General features: G+C 43.7%; 3 protein-coding genes and 1 long non-coding RNA gene across 5 annotated transcripts in view; 2 read left to right on the plus strand and 2 right to left on the minus strand.

Annotated features, from left to right (window-relative positions):
• Positions 1 to 602: 602 nt before the first annotated feature.
• ndufa2 (NADH:ubiquinone oxidoreductase subunit A2) lies at positions 603 to 2,268 on the minus strand. Its single transcript, XM_067609081.1, has 3 exons — positions 2,109 to 2,268; positions 1,137 to 1,243; positions 603 to 783 (listed from the first exon to the last, which is right to left on the minus strand). The coding sequence occupies exons 1-3, from the start codon at positions 2,210 to 2,212 to the stop codon at positions 692 to 694; spliced, it is 303 nt and encodes a 100-aa protein (XP_067465182.1). The 5' UTR covers positions 2,213 to 2,268; the 3' UTR covers positions 603 to 691.
• A 1,899-nt stretch (positions 2,269 to 4,167) lies between these two features.
• LOC137195095 (piggyBac transposable element-derived protein 4-like) lies at positions 4,168 to 6,438 on the plus strand. Its single transcript, XM_067607163.1, has 3 exons — positions 4,168 to 4,183; positions 4,413 to 4,554; positions 4,809 to 6,438. The coding sequence occupies exons 1-3, from the start codon at positions 4,168 to 4,170 to the stop codon at positions 6,436 to 6,438; spliced, it is 1,788 nt and encodes a 595-aa protein (XP_067463264.1).
• Positions 6,439 to 15,016: 8,578 nt separating this feature from the next.
• LOC137196213 (A disintegrin and metalloproteinase with thrombospondin motifs 2-like) overlaps positions 15,017 to 19,322 on the minus strand; it is a 43,289-nt gene continuing 38,983 nt past the window's right edge. Inside the window, exons 16-25 of one of the 2 annotated variants that reach the window (XM_067609072.1) lie at positions 18,863 to 18,986; positions 18,701 to 18,781; positions 18,447 to 18,610; positions 18,207 to 18,366; positions 17,993 to 18,125; positions 17,082 to 17,319; positions 16,873 to 17,002; positions 16,719 to 16,787; positions 16,327 to 16,489; positions 15,017 to 16,144 (exon numbers count right to left, since the gene is read on the minus strand). In XM_067609072.1, coding sequence (XP_067465173.1) covers positions 15,355 to 16,144; positions 16,327 to 16,489; positions 16,719 to 16,787; positions 16,873 to 17,002; positions 17,082 to 17,319; positions 17,993 to 18,125; positions 18,207 to 18,366; positions 18,447 to 18,610; positions 18,701 to 18,781; positions 18,863 to 18,986 — 2,052 coding nt within the window. In that variant the 3' untranslated portion in view covers positions 15,017 to 15,354. Of the gene's footprint in view, positions 16,145 to 16,326; positions 16,490 to 16,718; positions 16,788 to 16,872; positions 17,003 to 17,081; positions 17,320 to 17,992; positions 18,126 to 18,206; positions 18,367 to 18,446; positions 18,611 to 18,700; positions 18,987 to 19,322 lie in introns of both variants that reach the window. The other variant, XM_067609071.1, reaches the window with a different exon arrangement.
• On the plus strand, positions 17,438 to 17,795 carry LOC137196222 (uncharacterized). Its single transcript, XR_010931232.1, has 3 exons — positions 17,438 to 17,539; positions 17,586 to 17,631; positions 17,678 to 17,795. It is a non-coding gene; the product is annotated as an uncharacterized lncRNA (long non-coding RNA).

The raw sequence follows: 19,322 nt of genomic DNA on the forward strand, positions 1-19,322 counted from the left end.
TGACTAACCGTCTCCACCGACTGAAGATCACTAAACTTCCAGATCATTTCTCCTGGATTACTTCTAGCTGAAGCTCTTTCTACCTCACCTTCCCATCTACATATATACAGAATGTATGAATGTGTGTGTGATCACGACTTCTTTAATGCATTTCAAATGTTTTACTTATATTTGTGAATCACTTTGTAACTGTGGAAAAGTGTAATAAAAGTGTATTATTATTTATTTAAAGTCAGGATCACTGTGGAAATAAGTTGATAATAATAATTAGTTGAACTTGTTGTAAAAACGTGTTAAATAACTGTGATGAATCATGTTATAACTAAATATAATCTGACAGAGAAGTGAATGTATTTAATGTGATGTATCTTCTGATTAAATGCAGGTTTTCAGGCTGATGAAGCTGCAGTTCTGCTGCCACCTGCAGGTCAGACGAGTGGCTGCAGACGGTTCCTCAGGACCAGCTGGTGTTTGATCAATAATCAATAAACTGTCACAGTCATCAATAATAATAAACTACAGTCACCAGACTCTGTTATATTTGTGTTTGTAATACGTTTGTTTGGAATCATTCAAATAACATAAAGCAGCAGAAACAGAAGGACATTAATAATATTCATGTTTATTCATATCAACACATTTACAGACAGGTGAGTCGATGCTGGACTGAACCATTCAGCGGGGGGGGGGGTTACGGTTTGGACTGAACCAGCGTCTGCAGACTTTTGGCCACCTGATCAGCTGACATGTTCTCCACAGAGACGCTGCTCTCCTTCCCGAAGTCTGAACACAAAACACAGAAGCATCATTATGATCAGATTATTGATCAGATTATTGATCAGATTATTGATCTGATGTGACAGTGAAAGCATCATTATGATCAGATTATTGATCAGATTATTGATCTGATGTGACAGTGAAAGCATCATTATGATCAGATTATTGATCAGATTATTGATCTGATGTGACAGTGAAAGCATCATAATGATCAGATTATTGATCTGATGTGACAGTGAAAGCATCATTATGATCAGATTATTGAACAGCAGTTTTAGTGTCAGTTCATATGTGGGTTTGTAGTTGTGTCTCATTTCCTGTCAGCCGGCTCTCCCATGATGCCGTGCGGTCGGACTCACCGTATCGCGCCCACAGTCGGGCCTGGACTCCAGAACACTCTCGGATCAGGATGGGGAAGTCGGGGTTGGACTGCTTCAGAGCCACGTAGTGCTGCTCCACAAAGTCTCTGTGACGGACAGACAGTCAGCAGCTGCATCATCATCATCATCATCATCATAAATCACACGTCTCACATAAATCATGTTCATCTTTCACTGACAGCTGCAGGGTTTATGGGCTCCTGTGGTTTTAGACTCATAACAACTGGATCAGCTGTGGTCTCTCCTGACTGACAGGAAGCTGCTTCAGTCTGAAAGAAACCAGCAGGACGGATCCTGACGGAGCCAATATCATTAATATCATATCATACATGTTTGTTTGCAGCTGACTCTGTGTAAACACTGATTAACTGTATTCATCACAGTTATTCATTCATTCATTTCCAAGAAACTGGTATAAAATTAAAGGAGCTGTAAAATAAAGTAGATATCTTTCAATGTTACAGTCTTTTTAGTGCCAAAGTTCCTCTTTTTGTTACTATACTTCCACCGCAAGAGGGAATTTGATGCTAAAAAGACTGTAAATGTGTCAGATATCCACTTGATATGACTAACTCAGACTGCTGAAGCTGAGTTGAAGCTTCACAGAGACTTTTAGATGACTGTGTGACACACTGTGGATTTTACATGAAAGCTCATTTGAAGGATGTTTTAATATCCAGTATGAAGAGGAGGAATGATCACAGCGAGGAAAACCTCTTTCACTGTTACTATGGACTCCTGACTGCTGGTTTAATCAGACTTAATGAACTGTGACTTTGTCCTTTAAAGTCTTTCTTCAGTAATAATCTCAGATGTGAACTGATGAAGCTAATGTAGCAGCTAAGGCTAACTGTTAGCAGCAGCTAGCTGTTAGCTTCAGTCTGAATAACTTCTCAATAAGTAAATTAAGCGGAGGCTCTTCCCGCCTCCCGAGACCGCCTCCCGGCTCACCTGGCCCCCTTGCTGGCTGCGGAGGTCTGGCAGAGGTGAACGCGGATCTCTCGGAGGTTTTTCCCCAAACTGGAGCCGATACTCCTCACTGCTGCGGCCGCCATCTTTCCTTCCTGCTGCTGCTGCTGAAGGACGCAAAGTCCCGCCCTACTCCGCCTCTGATTGGCTAGTACTCGTTACTCCGTTCCAGATGTGCGCATGCGCGGTAGATGCTGCAGTTCCCGATGTCCGCAGGCGCGAGTTTAAACATGAAAAATGGCGACGGATGAAGGCGATGAAGACGTGCAGCGAAAGGTAACATGTCTTGCTAACTTAGCTATCTTACAGCTAATGTACAGCAATGTCCGCATTCTGGCAGAGTATAAACTGTCTTTAGTGTTTGAATGTTATGATCTGTCGTTTTAGAGCCACATTACTGTCCAGCGGTGCAGTGAAGCGCCTCCACCAACACACACAGCTGGAAACTGCAGTGAATCCCAGTTTGAACCAGTATGGAAGGACCAGATAGAGAAGCATGAAGAAGGGTATCATTATATGACGGTCATCCTGGAAGGTAACATGCGTTTTATTAGACTGCTTTTAATGAATCAACACATTATTTAAAAGAAATAAGATCCTAATATAATCGCTGCCTTTATACTTTATAACAGGTGGAAAATATCTATTACAGAGGAACCAACCCCCCCCCCCCCCGCCCCCCCTTATACTAACCAAACCCTCGCCTGATATTCACCTGTAGAGACTCAGTCTGAGACTCTGTAGCTTAATGACTCATTTTGCTGTCTGATCATATAATCCTCTGCTTAATGCCAACACACCTTATTCCTACTGAATAACTACGTCTGCATTGGACCAAATATAAAGTACTCAGCTTTATAGCATTCATGATCATTATCATTATTTATTTGATCAAAAATCAGTCTCACTGTCAGTTCTCTGGAGACAAATATAAATATATATATATATCTGCAAACACCATCATATTTTAGGAGCTGATCTGAGTTGGTTCAGGGTCAATGCACTGACTCAATGACTGTGTGATTTTTTTGTGCTTATGATAAGAAGTTTATTGTTGTGTCTCTCTTTGCTTTGTGAAGAGTTTCCTGTTTGAGTTTCGGGAGGTTTTGTTGTCGTGTTATTATTTTTCATCAAAGGAGAATATACTTGAGACGCAGCTTATATTGCAGCTTTCTCTTTAACCTGTTAGTCACGAGAGCTCCGCCGTCCCGGTGTAAGCAAACACATCACAGCAGTAAAACTCGTATCGCTGTCCGGCCAAAACTCACTGAATAAACCATCATAAAACATTAAAAACAAACTTCCCTTTGGCACATCTACAACTACAAACTGTGCCTTAACTTTGCTGTTTTTGTTTCTGGTCGCGTTAAATCACTAGTAACAGCTGCTCCAGTGTCTCTGGGTGATTGTGAGTCATTCCAGCCGTCTTATATTCATGTGCACAGCGTGAGGACAGACTGTAAAACAACATGGACGTAGTAACCATGAAGTCACCCGTTGGTCTGTGAACTGCTGTTTTGAAGCCTTGAGTTTAGTGATTTAACCGTCGCCATGTTTGATTTTCGGAACCAGAAGTGACCATATTTGGATGAGAGGGTGGAGCTAACCATAGCGCTAGCTGCTAGCTTAGTTAGCACTGTGCATTTACAATGTATGATTACTGTCAAAATGATTGAAAATGCTAAAACCGCCGTAAAACAGATGTGCAGTTAGCGTCAGGTTAGCGGAGCGCAGAGAGCACGATAACAACTTTCTAACTTTATACTTCAAAAACATTGTTCGTTCTTTGATAGAAACCATGTCACAAGAACATTTTTCACTGTGCCAGAAATACTGGAAATACTAACGTCAAAATGCGAACCGCCACATTTCTCATAGACTCAGAGTCAGACGACGAGGACCTGATTCACTCTGACCTGGACGATGGTGCGGATTACCCCGATGCATGGATGGAAGAGTATGTAGTCTTTATATTGTTATCACTGTATGTGTGTAATTTCCCTGAATGATCTGCTCTACGCCGTTAGCAAGCAATGCTAAGATGGCGCCATCACTGCGTAACCAGAGTTTACATTCAGGTTGAAAATAACATGCTGTGATAATATTTTTTAATAAGAAGAATTTTAATATTTAATAATAATAATGATAATAATTTTGGTCACTATTACCTCTCACTATAAATCACTATAGTCCAGATATTGTTACTTTTATGTTTTGAGTCACAATATCTAAACTAAAGTCAATGAAAACGTTTTGACTTTTCTCTCCTCTGTCTTGTTTCCAAAGTGATGATGATGATGATGATGATGATGATGATGATGATGAAGTTCATACACCAGGACCATCAGCATCAGTCACTGCCCCCCCCCCTCCGTCACAGCGAGGCAGCTCTGGATGCAGGTCTGCAGCCGTCCGTCAGCCAGAGTGTGTAACCTTCATATTACACTTTATATATACGTGTTAACTGTATGACCAGAAGGTTTGTAGGCTACATTTAGGCCGTTCACAAGGCAAGTCACTGCCAACAACGTGCTGTAATAATATTTTCACCTCTCACTATAAATCACTGTAGTCCAGATATTCTTACTTTTATGTTTTGAGTCACAATTTCTAAACTAAAGCCCAGTCAATGAATACATTTGTGTTTCCTGACTTTTTTTCTCCTCTGTCTTGTTTCCAAAGTGAAGTTGAGGATGATGAGGATGATGAAGACTACACACCAGGACCATCAACAAAGTCAGCAAGTCCGCTGAAGCGCCTTCGACGTGAGGAAGAAGATAGGTGGCATAACAGAGAGGAGAGAGATAAGAGACCAGACCCTCTCAAGTTCACGCCCGCCAGGGACCCGGGTCCCACGCTGGACGCCACCGCCTCATGGTCCCCCCTCTCACTTTTCCAGCTGTTTTTTAGCACCTCTGTTGTCCGCACCGTCATCGCAAACACCAACGCAAATGCTGCCAAGAGACTTCAGGCGGGACTGAAGTTTGTTTGGAAGCCCCTGACAGTGAGTGATTTCTACATTTTCCTGTCTGTTGTCCTCTTCTCGGGGCTTGTAAAAGTGCACGACAGAGGGGATTATTGGAGGAAGGAATGGCCGTACAACTTCCGATTCCCCGGTGACAGGATGACACGGGATCGCTTTGAATCCATCTTATGGTCGCTGCACTTGAGCAACCCAGCAGAAGACGAAGCCAACGACCGCAAGAAGAACACCGCAGAGTACGACAGACTGTTCAAGATCAAGCCCCTGTACACGGACATAGTGAATGCCTGCAAAGCACACTTCCAGCCTTACCAGAACATTGCCATAGATGAAAGGATGGTGGCGTCTAAGGCTCGCATAAGTATGAAGCAGTACATGAAGGAAAAGCCCACAAAGTGGGGATACAAACTATTTGTTCTTGCAGACTCCTCAACAGCTTACACATGGAATTTCTTTGTCTATGAGGGGAAGAGTGCGCATGTCCCAGGCCAGGGTTTGAGCTACACGTCAGTAATGGACCTGATGGCGTTCCCTCTCCTCGGTCGAGGCTACACACTTTTTGTCAACAGTTTCTATTCAAGCCCTGCTCTCTTTGAGGAACTGTCCAGACAAAACACTGGTGCATGTGGCACAATCAGAACAAACCTGACTGACTTTCCAAAGACCAAACAGAACGATTTACCAAAAAATGCAGAGAGGGGAGATATACGGTGGATACGACAGAACAAACTTCTGTTTGTCAAATGGATGGACACGCGTGAAGTGGCCATTTGCTCTACTGTGCATGAAGCGTACAGCGGACAGACTGTGAAGAGGAGGGTGAAAGAGGCTGGTGTTTGGCAAACCAAGAATGTGACCGTTCCCGATCCTGTTCTGGACTACAATCACAGCATGGGTGGCGTGGATCTTTCTGATGCTTTGATCGGATATTACAGTGTGCACCACAAAACTATGAAATGGTATAAGACCTTCTTTTATCATTTTATGGACATCGCTGTAGTCAACAGCTTCCTTCTCCACAAGGAACTCTACAAAAAGAAGAAGGATCCCATCATGAAAAGACCGCTCACCCAGAAGCGCTTCAGGGAGAAATTAGCTGCAGAGATGCTGGAGTTTGCCAAATCCTCGGCTCCACCTCCACCTCCAACATCGACCTCCTGCATGCCTGCGTACTATGGAGGCGATGGTACCCAGTCCAGGAGGTACTGCAGGAGGTGCCAGGACGCTGGCATGAAGAGGGTGAAGACACCTGTGTACTGCACAAGGTGCCAGGTCCCTCTTTGCTGCACTCCTAAAAGAAACTGCTTCAAGGATTGGCACAGCAGATAAGCCTAAATGACGGCAGCTGCCCCCCTTTCTTTCTTTTGTTGACCACAGGTAGAGGAGTGGACCTCAAATCCACATATTTGGATATGCTGACTGTTATTCATTGTTCTATTCTTATATACCTTTGTCCACCACCATCCACAGCAGAGACAAAGTCTGGTCCAGGGCTGGATCCAGAGGCTCCCTGAGGACTGGTTAACCTCTAGGCAGCAGAGAAACACCTGCACCAGTATGATAAGGAAGGTTAAATCAAATTTTACAACTTTAGCATCTCATAAGAATTCATCACGGTCACATCTCCAAACCACGAATCAAACAAGTACCTGGTCGTATTTCCAATAGATCATCCAGAGGTGAAGCTTTTAATCACCATTTCCTCTCCTCTGGTCTTTTATTTAATATGTCTGCAGGTTCAACTGTAGACAGTAACCATACCTGTCCAGCAGAGGGAGTCCCAACGCCTCAGCTTCCTCTGACTGCACATTGTCTTTATGTTTGGTTAGCAGTGCAGATGTTCACAAAGCTCTGTTTAGGTTAAAATTATACAAAAATACTGGTGCAGATTATCTTCACCCATATCTTCACCATCTAAGTGCACCTTAATCTGTCCACATGCAGCTCATGTTTTTAATCAAACCTTTTTATCTTTGTGGGAAAGCGATTAATGTCTCTGATCTCAACAACTACTGTCCAATATTTAAACTTCCTTCCTTAGGGTTAGGTTACAACTACACACCTTTATTGATCCACTAAACTTACTACTGTCTGGTTTTCATCCAGGTTATCAATCAGCTCTTCATTGATCTCAGAAGCATCTGATACTATTGATCTTAACATGCTGCTTCATAAACTACAGTCTGCTTAGATGAAGCCTTACAGAGTGAACTCAGACTGTCCCAGACCCCCCCCCACCCCTCCCACACAGCCCAGTTATCACTCAGACTGGTTTTAAATGTTGAGTCATACAGATGATTCAGACTGTTGTTCAACATTTGACTCAGAACTTAAAAACCAAACTCGGCCTCTTGTGTAGATTTAAAGGCAGTTTGTCGTCTTCCCACCGTGACACTGCTGTTGTAATGGGAAATTGCTGATCACTCAATAAACACACAAGAGAGCATTGTCAGGTTATGAATATAATGTAATCAAATAATACAATCAGAAGTATAAAGCATCATAGTTCTGGAGGTAAAGATACCACCTAGCTATCTTTTCTTTGTCTGAAAGGTTAACCAGTCCCTTAAATACTACTCGTACAGAATTTCAGACATCTGTTTACTAACCTTACAGGTCAGCAACCCTCAGATAGAAACATAAGTCAAAAGTTCAGCTAACCTAGGAACAGTCTCTCTTCACGACCATATATGACAGTACATAAGCACCAAGTAGCATCACAAAATAACATTACTACTATATTAAATTAAGGACAAACCACACTATCCTCTAAAGCTGATCAGTTTTACACATAAACATCTACATAACTACAGTTTATCTTATCACTGGCTCAGGTAAAGGTATAACAGAATAAACTGAACTGTTAGACACACAACTGCCTCATCTTACACAGCAAAGAACTAAGTTTAGAATAGACACAACACACACAAACTAACACTAAACTGAACTTAAACACTGTCTGAAACATGTATGATATATTGAAGAAATACATCAAATGATAACCTGTGATTCAGTTTTCTTTTACACTGTCCATCGACCTTCATGTCTGTCCTTCACTATGGAGATGTTCTGTATTGTCAAGCCGCCCCATCAACACTTCATCACTAATGAGTTCATACTCACCATTGTTCTCTGTATCAGAAGGTTGATCTGACTCCTCAGTCATTCATTTATAAAGCTTCCAAACTACCTCACATCTCCTCTCATTTAAATCTCATTTATATCCTGTAACCAGTAACTGAACCTCAGAAATCCGTCACGTTCACACTGATGTTGGCAGAACTGGTTTCACTTATCTGCAAACTGGCCTCAAACTGGAGTCTTACATGCCTCTCGGAGATTTTAAAGCTTTATTATCTGATGTTTTTATGATTCTTGTGACTGTTATCATTAATTTCTTGTTTATTGTGTAGTTGTGTTGTCTCTGTCTGCTGATTGTGTTCTTGTCCTATGAATGTTTCTTGCTCTCAGGTCTCTCTTGGAAAAGAGATCTTAATCTCAACGAGACTGATTAAATAAAATAAAAATAAATAAATAAAAATCTTAGCATCGTTCTTTTAAATGTTTTGTTACAGTATTTATAAAGGTCAGTATATTAATCTATGTTTCATTATGTTAGACAGGCCCACACTATAGTTTCAAATGAGACAAAAGGGATCATTAAATTATTAATCACAATACTCACAATGAGATGATTCAAGTCTTAAGCAGTAAATTCAGTAACTGTGATGCCTGAACAACCTGTTTCTACCAGTGGTGCAGTGCCTGTTCAGAACAGGCCAGTTTCACAATAAGAGCACAGTGCGCGTCCCCTGAACGCCTCACACGCAGACTATCAGTAGACACTGCAATTTACTCATACTCCCTAAACGCCTCTCCTGCAGATCAGTAGATGCTACAGTTTTGAGCTGAAGTGGATCTTACAGTCCCACCGTAGACCCATGTTTGTCTTCTTCAGGGGAGATGAGGGATGTTTATGAGGAGAAAGCAGGTCTTCAGTATCTGACACATAGAAGTGATGATACATCATCTGAAAGCTGGAACCTGAAGATTAATTAGAGCTGCAGCTCAGCACTGTGTGTCTTTTTAGTCATAAATCTGTAATAAACTGTGTTTTGGTTTGGCTTAGAACATTATGATGGACATTCACATGCTCAGTTATGTCTCATAAGTTGCTGCAGAAGTTTTTGGGTTGATACCATTTGTTACACAGATTTGGTACAAAAATTTAACCATTTTTAACAACTCGAGATTTGATAAAAAATGGTCAAAAATCCCTCCAAAATACGACATTAAGACAACAAAGGATGCGTTAGGTCTTCTAGTTCATATGATACAAGTATCTTCAGTCTAGCTTTAAAACTGAGCCTGTTACAACCTCGTATATGGCTCCACGGGTCTCAGAGGGTTTACAGTTGTGATCATGCAGGTCCTCTACCGTCCACCAGGAGGTGCTGCAGCACCGTCTGCACCACATGCACCCGTCTCCTTCTCCCAGGAGTTTTAATGTTGAGAGGTCTGTGAGCTCTTTGAAATCTGAAACTACAGAGTTGAACTTGTTAAAGTAAATGTTCCTCATTTCACTGAATGTTTTACATTGTAGGAAGAAATGCATCTCTGCCGTCCATGTACCGGCTCTACAGAAGTGAAGCTGAAACACCTTCAGCTGGTTTAGTGTGAGGATGTTTGTTAAATGACCAGATTGTGTTGGTTGGTTGCTGGTTTCACTGAGCAGCAGGTTTAGTGACATCAATCAATCAATCAATTTTTATTTATATAGCGCCATATCACAACAGAAGTCATCTCAAGGCACTTTTCACATAGAGCAGGTCAAGACCGAACTCTTTAATTTACAGAGACCCAACAATTCCCCCATGAGCAGCACTTGGCGACAGCGGGAAGGAAAAACTCCCCTTTAACGGGTAGAAACCTCAAGCAGACCCCGGCTCTTGGTGGGCGGCCATCTGCTTTGACCGGTTGGGTTGAGAGAGAGAAAGAGAGAGGGAAAGGGGGAGGGGGGACAGAAGAACAACAATCATAACAACAACAACAACAAGCACAAGCAGCAACAGTCAGGGAAGGATGCCATCAGGACTGTGAAGGACCGCGAAGGTTCGGCCCGGGACTCAGCTTTTCCTGTGAGATGAGAAAGCACAAAAAACTCCGGGGAAGAAGCTAAGTTAGTGACATGCATTGATGTTACATGAATGCATACAGATGGAGAGGAGGAGGAGGAGAGAGGAGCTCAGTGCATCATGGGAAGTCCCCCAGCAGTCTAGGCCTATAGCAGCATAACTAAGGGCTGATCCAAGGCGAGCCTGGTCGGCCCTAACTATAAGCTTTATCAAAAAGGAAAGTTTTAAGCCTACTCTTAAACATAGAGAGGGTGTCTGCACATCATGTGTCAGTTTTTGGATAATGGAGCAGATCTGTGTTTTGGACTTTGAGTTATCGTAACGTCTGTCAGATTATCTTGCTGAGCTCCGTAGCAGAGTTATCTTGGTTTTTTTTGTTTGTGTTTGGTCTGCTGGCATTTCAGGCTTTCTTGAACCTACTTATTGTGTTTTCTGTGTTTTTGGTGTTCTGTTTTCTGTGTTTCCCTCCTTTGCTCATCTACACACCTGCTGTGTATCAGCCTCATCAGCAGCCAATCAGGTCTTTTCCTGTTCTCCTGTTCCACCTGCACCTCATACCCTCATCAGTTTAGTTTGTATTGAAGTCCTGGTTTTGTTGGATCATTCGTTCTGCTTTGTTCAGTTCAGTTTAGTTCTACTTTGCCTGTACTTGAACCAGAATAAAGACGTAATTGTTCAGCTCTGCTCTGCCTGCAGTCTCCTGCATCTGGATCCACCTGCTCCGCTCCACATAACAGTCCAACAGTGACCACATACTCTGTTTTCTATTGGTCGACTTTTGTGTCGTCCTTTTTCGAATTGCCAGTTTGTGGTCACTGAGCTTTTGTTTTGTTAGGATCTGTCTCTGCTTTCTATCTCTGACGGTAGAGGTATTCTGCTCATTCATAGTCTCATACTTGTCATTGTGGGGACTGATGAGAGTCGGTCTGTCAGGTGTTGGACTTGCCTGGTGAACCTCTTTTCTCTCTTCTCAGCATCTTTCTTCACCTCAGCTAACTGAGCACAGTTTGAATGCCTCTAGACCTCCTCTGAGGTCAGATGCCAAGGCCTGGCTGTCCCTCTTTAAGCTGCTGCTGTGTTGTTTCGGGGGGGGGGGGGGGGGGGGGGTCAGACAGCCTGGCCTGGGTCAACTCTTTGAATTCAGTAAAGTCCAGCTCCAGCAGGGCCAAACTCTTCTCCAGCTGGTTGGTGGAGCTGGCAGTTGGTGGGGTTCTCTACTGGGCTCTCATCATCTTCATCCACTTCAGCTCCCAACAGGGGGAATGCCTCTTCAGAGGACTCCAGGTTGGCTTCATTTACTTGGACCATGACCTTTCCCTTGCTGTAATATGTGGTGTAAGCAGAGGGTCCTCCTTGTCAAGGATGCTGTAAAAAAGACTTAATTTTATCTCATATTTATTGGACTTTTTTACTTTATTATTTTTACACACCTTGCATTGTGCATCATAATATTTATTGGATCATTTGTGAATAACATTAATAACGGGTAGTTCTGTGTAAGGCAGATGCTACTGAGCATGTGCAGGAACACGGAGATTGATGTCTACGCATCACAACCTCAGGACTTTGTACTGAAGCTGAAAAGGTGGTTGTGATATTGTTTATGTTATCTTATTAATGTTATCTTGGTCTCGGTCGTCAGCTCTGACGTCGCTTTAGGCTCAAAACTGTGATTCTCTATCGTGTCCAGCTGTCGACAGCAGAACACAGACCTGAAGAGAAAAGTGGAATCTATATAATCGTAGTGGTCCACCGTCAGCTACAGAGCACTTCATGTTCTAACACTCACTTCATACAAGCTGAAAAGTCTGCCTTACACAGAACTGCTCTCTGGAGACTGAAAACGTGATGCTGTTATTAGTCTTTGGAGCCGTTTCTAAACAAACTAACGTGACCAAACTCTTCATGATGAAGGAACATGTCGCCCAGTGCAGCGGTGAGACTCACTGACGTGTTTTTAATAGTTTTTGTACAACAATGGAGGAATCAGATATATCAGGGCAGGGTGGCTACAGGCAAAGGCCATATAGGTGTTTGCCCTCAAAGGAAGAAATAACAAAATAAATAAAAATTTGCTGGCGGTCGTCCCTCCTCATTTTCTGTCTTGAGGTAAAATACGAACAAATACTTAAAGAAAGATAGAAATAGACTTTGCACCCCCTGTTCCTCACAATGTTTCACCTGCTCTGCACCTGATGTCAAGATGAGACGTCAAGAGACAGATATTCACATTTTATTTCATTATGAAAAGGTTCAAACCTTCAGATGTACAAGGACGAAAACTGAGAAAAGAGGAGGAGGCATCAAAATGCCGTTTTGTGTGTAATGTTAGATGTTAGCAGCTAGCTAGATAAGTAGCAATAAAGCTAATGCTAGATAATGATGCAACGATAGCTGCTGGACTCAGATAACGTTACAGATTGAAAGATATGAATCTGAATGGCAGTAGCCAGTAGCTAATGTTAGCTGTCTGGATAACTGCTGAAATTTAGCTGGCCAGTATCAGTTTATCCATAAAAACACAGATTTCTGCACTGAGTTGCATCAGCTATGTGTAAACTGGCATGAGCCACTTGAAATCATAACACATTGTAGTAAACTGGATCAATATTGAAATATATCAATAAATTAGGTCCATACTGGATTACTGTGTTGTAAAATGGCAAGAGTTAATGAAAAAACGATGCTGTGTGACAGAAAAACTGCTGTTTCACCATCAGTGAGTTCTGTGACGTGTTATGATTTATATTTATTGATGCATAAATCACAACTTACTAATATTTTAGGCTCTAACTAAGTTTGAACTTCCACACAGATGGTGCAGCAGTTATTTTCCTACTCTGCAGCTACATGTGTTTGCTTGTAATAATCTAATATCTACTCTATAACTGTCCAGATGTTCTCAGGAAACATCTGCAGAAGCCTCCAGCTGCTGGAGAAGGAACATCTGATCTCCCATCTGCACCTCTGCAGCAGGTACGTTCAGACAGTTATATCTGGTCTCTGTGTAACTGTCTACTATAACTATAGTATATAACTATACTGCTATATTGTCATTATTATTGTGGTTGTTGTTATTGGTCGTTACAATCACACATTGTTACTAATTAAATGTAGGTCTTAGTCAAATTAAATAAACATTATTTTTACATACTACTACTACTTTATATGCAGTAGAATGACACAAAGGACTGAGTGCAGTGGTGCAACAGTCTGGATGCTCTGTATGTTTGAATACAGCTGCAGGTCAAACAACATCTAACATCATATCAAACACTCCAGCTACCTGCAGCAGGTGAGTTCTGTTCATTGTTACATAACTAATGTCAATATGGACAAATCCAGACACACTTTACTATAATTCTATCAAATAGTCACAATCAGTTATTAAATATGTAACTCATCCTGTACATCTGGAATGTTTTATTCATTTTTTCCACAGATGGATGTTAGGGAATGTCATGTATGTTCAAAGGGACAGAGAGTCATGGGAACTGCGGTTCACACACACACACATTTCATTTCTTTCATTTTCATTCCTTTTTAAGGTAATATCGCCACCTACTGGACTTTTTTTCCAAAAAAAAAAAAAATCAAATGAGCCAGAACTACACTGAACTATGAGTCCATTTAAGTTTCAAGTTAAATACCAATATTATCTATAATTAAATGGTTTCTTACATACTTGCACTATCGTCCTAACACAACATATTAAGAAAGGGAACCTAGCTAATTTAAATACTAATCAATATTAGACTGCAACCATCTATATTTATTCAAGTTTTCTACAGGACACATTAAAGCTAGAGCATTCCCATCAAAAATAATGTAAACCTGGATTCTTGAACTTTTTTCACTCATGTAGTTCTAGTCAACCAATGAGTTTATTGCCTGATGTGTAATTTATGAATCACTGCGTGTTCTTACTAAAGGATTAGTAACTATATTCACTTGTATGTAAGGAACAACAGACACAATATACACTTCTACCACTCTACAGCCTGCAGACACCATCAACTGGAACAGATCCTGAAGTATGTGAGTCCCATCAAGGCAGCAGCTGTAGATCCTGTCTGATATGATGAGGACGGAGTTAATCAGCAGAGGCCATATCAGGTAAAATAAGACTCTACAAAATAACAGGATGGGAGACGTTCCCATCACCACCGCTTCACAGAAAATTAGTGAATGGAGAGAAAATCAAGAGAAAAGCTGGGTGGTATATTCCAAGCTGTTCTCACAAAAACAACTACAAACTAATCAGTGATGGATTTAATGACTGGAAAAACTGCAGTGAAATACTGAAAACCCATGAAAACAGCCCAGAACATTGTAGAAACATGACATCATGGAAGGAGTAATCCGTCGAGCTTACTCTATCAATAACCAAGTGCCAGAGTCTTAGATGTTACTAACAGGTAGTTGGTAATATTTAACACTTTATTCATTCTTTGATATGTGATTTGTTTGTTAGTGAAGTCATTTTAATCTATAAAAATAAAAATATATAATTTTGTCTTGAATCCATTGTGGTGTCTGATGTTTATAGTCCATATTTTTACTGTAGAATGAGCGGGTGGTGACGAGCGCTGGTTTGGTAATTTGGGTGGGATGTGGTTGTGGGGGGAGGTGGGGAGGGGGGGCACCAAAATGGCTAGAGCCGGCCTTGTATCAGGCTTCGATACATGTGATCATGTGTGCAGCGTAAAGAAGTGATCTTGTTACTCTCTAAAAGTTAGAAGGTGTTCAGAAGTCGTAACAACATCAGCAGCTGGATGAGACTTTGCTTTATTTGAGATTATCTTTTACAAACATCATGAATGAGACCAACGAGTGAAAAACCAGCTGAAGCTGAACAGACCAGGATCTGGATCTGGATCTCTGCAGGAAGCTGAAGCAAACTGTCCACGTTCTGGTCTGACATGGTTCACATGATACTTTACATCGATTTAAGAACATGTAAGTATGAACTCTGACCAACACGTCAGGAAACATGAAGGTGAACTCTGCAGTCTGTTTCTCATGTAGAGTTCATTAGCGTTAGCAGGAAGTGAGCGAGCTGCACATGCGGCATCAAAAGTGAAAATAAAACTGCAGACGTATGAATGTTTTATAATCCGGCGTGTTTCCGCTCAGTCCTGACGACTCGGCTCCTGCTCGGCCGCCTCAGGAGATCCTGCCGCCGCTTCTCGTTCAAAAGCTCCTGGATGCGTTTGTTTTGTGTTCGCTCACGGAACGGAGGCATTCGGGGCACAAAGTAGCTCTGCTGGCCCCTCGTGATGTCACTGTCCAATCCCACGATCCGGTACGAGACCTCGTCCACAGAGTTGTTCTCCTTCTTCGAGGATGGGATGAATGGCGGCGGCGATGGTGTCGGTTCAGTTTCCGTCAGATTAATTCGAGTTTTGAGGCTCCTCCCTCCTGATGTTCTCTTTGGTGATGATGTCACAGTGATGATGTCATCGACCCACAGTGTGCTGGGGAACTCTGGGACGGGAGATGTGCTGACTGGCGCCAGTGTTGACCTTTGACCATCAGTAGTTACCATGGGAACTGTAGCAGCGGGCATTGTGGGAGTGGTAGTTTTCCTCCTGAACAAATATGGCGGAGCAGTTTTTCTTGTACGCCTTGTAGTAGTAGTGGTAGTAGTGGTAGTAGTAGTAGTGGTGGTAGTGGTAGTGGTGGTGGCTGGGGTAACAGGAGTCTCAGCCAGGGTCTCGGGGTCCTCGTAGGACGAGTACTCATCGTAATCGTCATACTCCACATAAACGAAGTCGGTGCTGCCACTGCTGGCGGGGGGTGGAGTTACAGTGAAGCTGGTAGCTGAAGTGATGATGTCACTGATGGTGGTGGAGGAGCTGGACGCTGAGGTTGCCGCCTCTGTGGTCAAACTCCAAGAGCTGTAAGACAAAAATAAAATGGATCAGAACTAAACTGTTTAACAGACCAGAAATCAATCGTGAATGTCTTTTTCTTGCTGTAGCATTATTTAAAGCCAACTGAAGAAAATCTGTGATTCGTGATATTTTTGTCTACAAATAAATACTGACTTGAGTTGTTTGTGACTCTTGTGCTGTCTCACCTATTGGCGCTCGGCGAGATCGTGCTGCTGAAGTTGTCGGAGTTGCTGAAATTGCCTTCGCTGCAGGACTTGCAGCACATCTGTCGGTATCCGGCGATGGAACAGTACCGACTCAACACCTCCATCCGGCAAAACACAGACCGGTCACCACGGCAACGCTGCTCTGGAGACAGAGCGGGAGCAGCTGTCAATCAGATTCTAGTAGAAGTGAGATTACAGTAGAGATAAAAACAGTACAAGTGCTGCTGATTGTTAATGATGTGGTGAGAGGTGAAGCAAGCCGGGTCTGTCTGAGCCTGCTGGGCAGCTAACAGTCGCTAACTTTCTGCAGACAAACAACAACACAAACAGCAGCAGATGGATGAGTTTAGGTTTTAGAGTCTGTGTGTTACTAGAAGAGATCTTTGCAGGGAAGTCGGGGTTGGATCTGGACAGCCACTGGATGATGTTCTTCTGGTCGCCTGCAGAGGGAGACAAACACACTGTCATACTGAGACTCCCAGCATCCCTAAACACATGTCTGGGATCTGATTGGTTGATGCATACCACTGCAGGGTGGGGCCTGGCAGGTTCGGTTTGTGATTGGTTGAGGATCACTGCAGTTTCTGGCTGAACCTTCAGGACTCGAACATGCGACCTGACGCTCCTGCGTGCCGTTTCCACAGCTGACTGAACACTGCACACAGAATATACACACTGTTAGTGAGACTTTATATTTAAACTGATCGGTTATTGATCTGTTTCACTCTCCGCACCGGGGTCCAGGGTCCAGCTCGCCAGGTGGCAGGGCAGGGGACACGGTTGCAGGTACGTTTCGTGTCTGGCCGTTCATCACCGCAGAGCTTGCTGTGCACCGAACGCAGCTGCAACTGCAGCTGCTGCTGCTGCTGCTGCTGCCCCCTGCTGGATGCCTGCTGGCAGCTCACCCAGCGACGCTGCCACCCCGTCTGCCCACAGGAGGCGCTGCAGTCCTCCCAGTCCCCAGTCACCCAACTGAGGAGCAGAAACAGTATGCAGAAAAAGCTGTAAAAGCTGAGTGTTACCATGGTGAGTTGTAGAGAGTTACCCTGGTGAGGTGTAAAGAGTTACCCTGGTGAGGTGTAAAGAGTTACCCTGGCGAGGTGTAGAGAGTTACCCTGGTGAGGTGTAGAAAGTCACCCTGGTGAGGTGTAGAGAGTTACCCTGGTGAGGTGTAGAGAGTTACCCTGGTGAGGTGTAGAGAGTTACCATGATGTGGTGTAGAGAGTTACCCTGGTGAGGTGTAAAGAGTTACCCTGGTGAGGTGTAGAGAGTTACCCTGGCGAGGTGTAGAGATTTACCATGATGTGGTGTAGAGTGTTACCCTGGTGAGGTGTAGAGAGTTACCCTGGTGAGGTGTAGAGAGTTACCCTGGCGAGGTGTAAAGAGTTACCCTGGTGAGGTGTAGAGAGTTACCCTGGTGAGGTGTAGAGAGTTACCCTGGCGAGGTGTAGAGAGTTACCCTGGTGAAGTGTAAAGAGTTACCCTGGTGAGGTGTAAAGAGTTACCCTGGTGAGGTGTAAAGAGTTACCCTGGTGAGGTGTAAAGAGTTACCCTGGCGAGGTGTAGAGATTTACCATGATGTGGTGTAGAGTGTTACCCTGGCAAGGTGTTACCCTGTCGAGGTGTTACCGTGGTGAGGTGTTACCGTGGCGAGCTGCAGGCGTCGGCGTTGCACTTGCGGCTGATGGCTCTTGGCTTGTTGATGTTGGAGCAGAACATTCTGTGAACCATCTTCCCATCTGCCTTCCTCCTGCAGCCGAACCTGGTGTACTGTTTCCCTGGTAATCAGAGGACACCATTAATTACCTTGCTGTTCCCACGGTAACTACATAACACCAACTAGCAACAGAGGTGCGTACCTCCTCCGCAGGGTTTGGAGCAGTGCGACCACTTCTTCAGCGCCCACTCGTAGAAGATGGTGTCCTCCTGCAGCAGGTTGGACTCCAGCGAGGACCGTAGATGGTCTTGTATGATGTACTTATAGGACACCGTCACTTTGGAGTCGCCATGGGAACGGACCTGACGGACAGACACATGGTGATGTAGATTCTGATCGGACAGAGTCTGAGCAGGTCTGTCTCCTGTGGCGATGGACTGACCATGAGCAGGACTCCGTACTTCAGCGGCCCCGTGGTCTGGACGGACTCCTGTTCCTCACTGTTTGTGTACTCCCAGGCCACGCCCTTCTCGATCACCACTCGGGATTCTGGGAACTCATTTTCATCATTGAGGAAGAGGTGACCCGTCTCCTGGTTCTTCACCGCTGGAGCCGGAAACAAGAAAACAAGGTTTTCCAAAAGTGTTGAGCTTCAGAAGGTCTCCATGCGGGACATAAAGCAGCTCCTGCTCTCACCCAGGACGTGAGGAGTCCCTTTAAACTCTTGGATCAGCAGGTGCCGGGCTCCTTTGGGGATCTCCAGGATCTTCAGGTAACCTAGGCAACAGAAACAATAATTAGTTGATTGGTCAACAACGTTTGCAGCTCCTCTGACAGGAACATGCTTCAGTTTCTGACCTGATTTCTTGGTGCTGCGTGTGAAGTTTCCTTTGATGATTTTACAGCTGGAGTTATCTCCTCCACAGATGCCACACCGATCCTCCTGCTGGTCGGACGCAATCTGTCCGTCACATCCTACATGCTGCAGGACGAGGAGACAAGGAGAGGAGAGGAGGCAAGGAGAGAGGAGATAAGGAGAGGAGAGCAGACAAGAAGAGGAGACAAGGACCAGGAGTGGTATTTATCAAGCTTCTCAGAGCAGGAAATCTCTGCTAACTGGCCAAAAATTCTCAAAATGACGCATTTTTGTTCCTACTTCAGGGTGAGGCGTAAAAGCATCTTATCAATCTGCTTAATGTAGGAAATCTCTCCTCTCTGCTGATATTTAGGAGCTGCAGAGGAGTCCTGACCCGTCAGGAGTTTCCAGGAGACGCTGAGGGAACACTACATCCGCCTGCAGCCGCCATTTATCCCCCCT

Source organism: Thunnus thynnus, chromosome 13 (assembly GCF_963924715.1).
Source record: "Thunnus thynnus chromosome 13, fThuThy2.1, whole genome shotgun sequence".
Taxonomy (NCBI): domain Eukaryota; kingdom Metazoa; phylum Chordata; class Actinopteri; order Scombriformes; family Scombridae; genus Thunnus; species Thunnus thynnus.

Excerpts from the sequence above, each read along its gene's own strand:
- ndufa2 (XM_067609081.1), bottom strand. The coding sequence starts at position 2,212 with ATGGCGGCCGCAGCAGTGAGGAGTATCGGCTCCAGTTTGGGGAAAAAC. Across the intron at positions 1,244-2,108 it reads GCAGCCAGCAAGGGGGCCAG|AGACTTTGTGGAGCAGCACT; the intron begins GTGAGCCGGGAG and ends TGTCCGTCACAG. Across the intron at positions 784-1,136 it reads CCGACTGTGGGCGCGATACG|ACTTCGGGAAGGAGAGCAGC; the intron begins GTGAGTCCGACC and ends TTTTGTGTTCAG.
- LOC137195095 (XM_067607163.1), top strand. Across the intron at positions 4,555-4,808 it reads CCGTCCGTCAGCCAGAGTGT|TGAAGTTGAGGATGATGAGG; the intron begins GTAACCTTCATA and ends TTGTTTCCAAAG.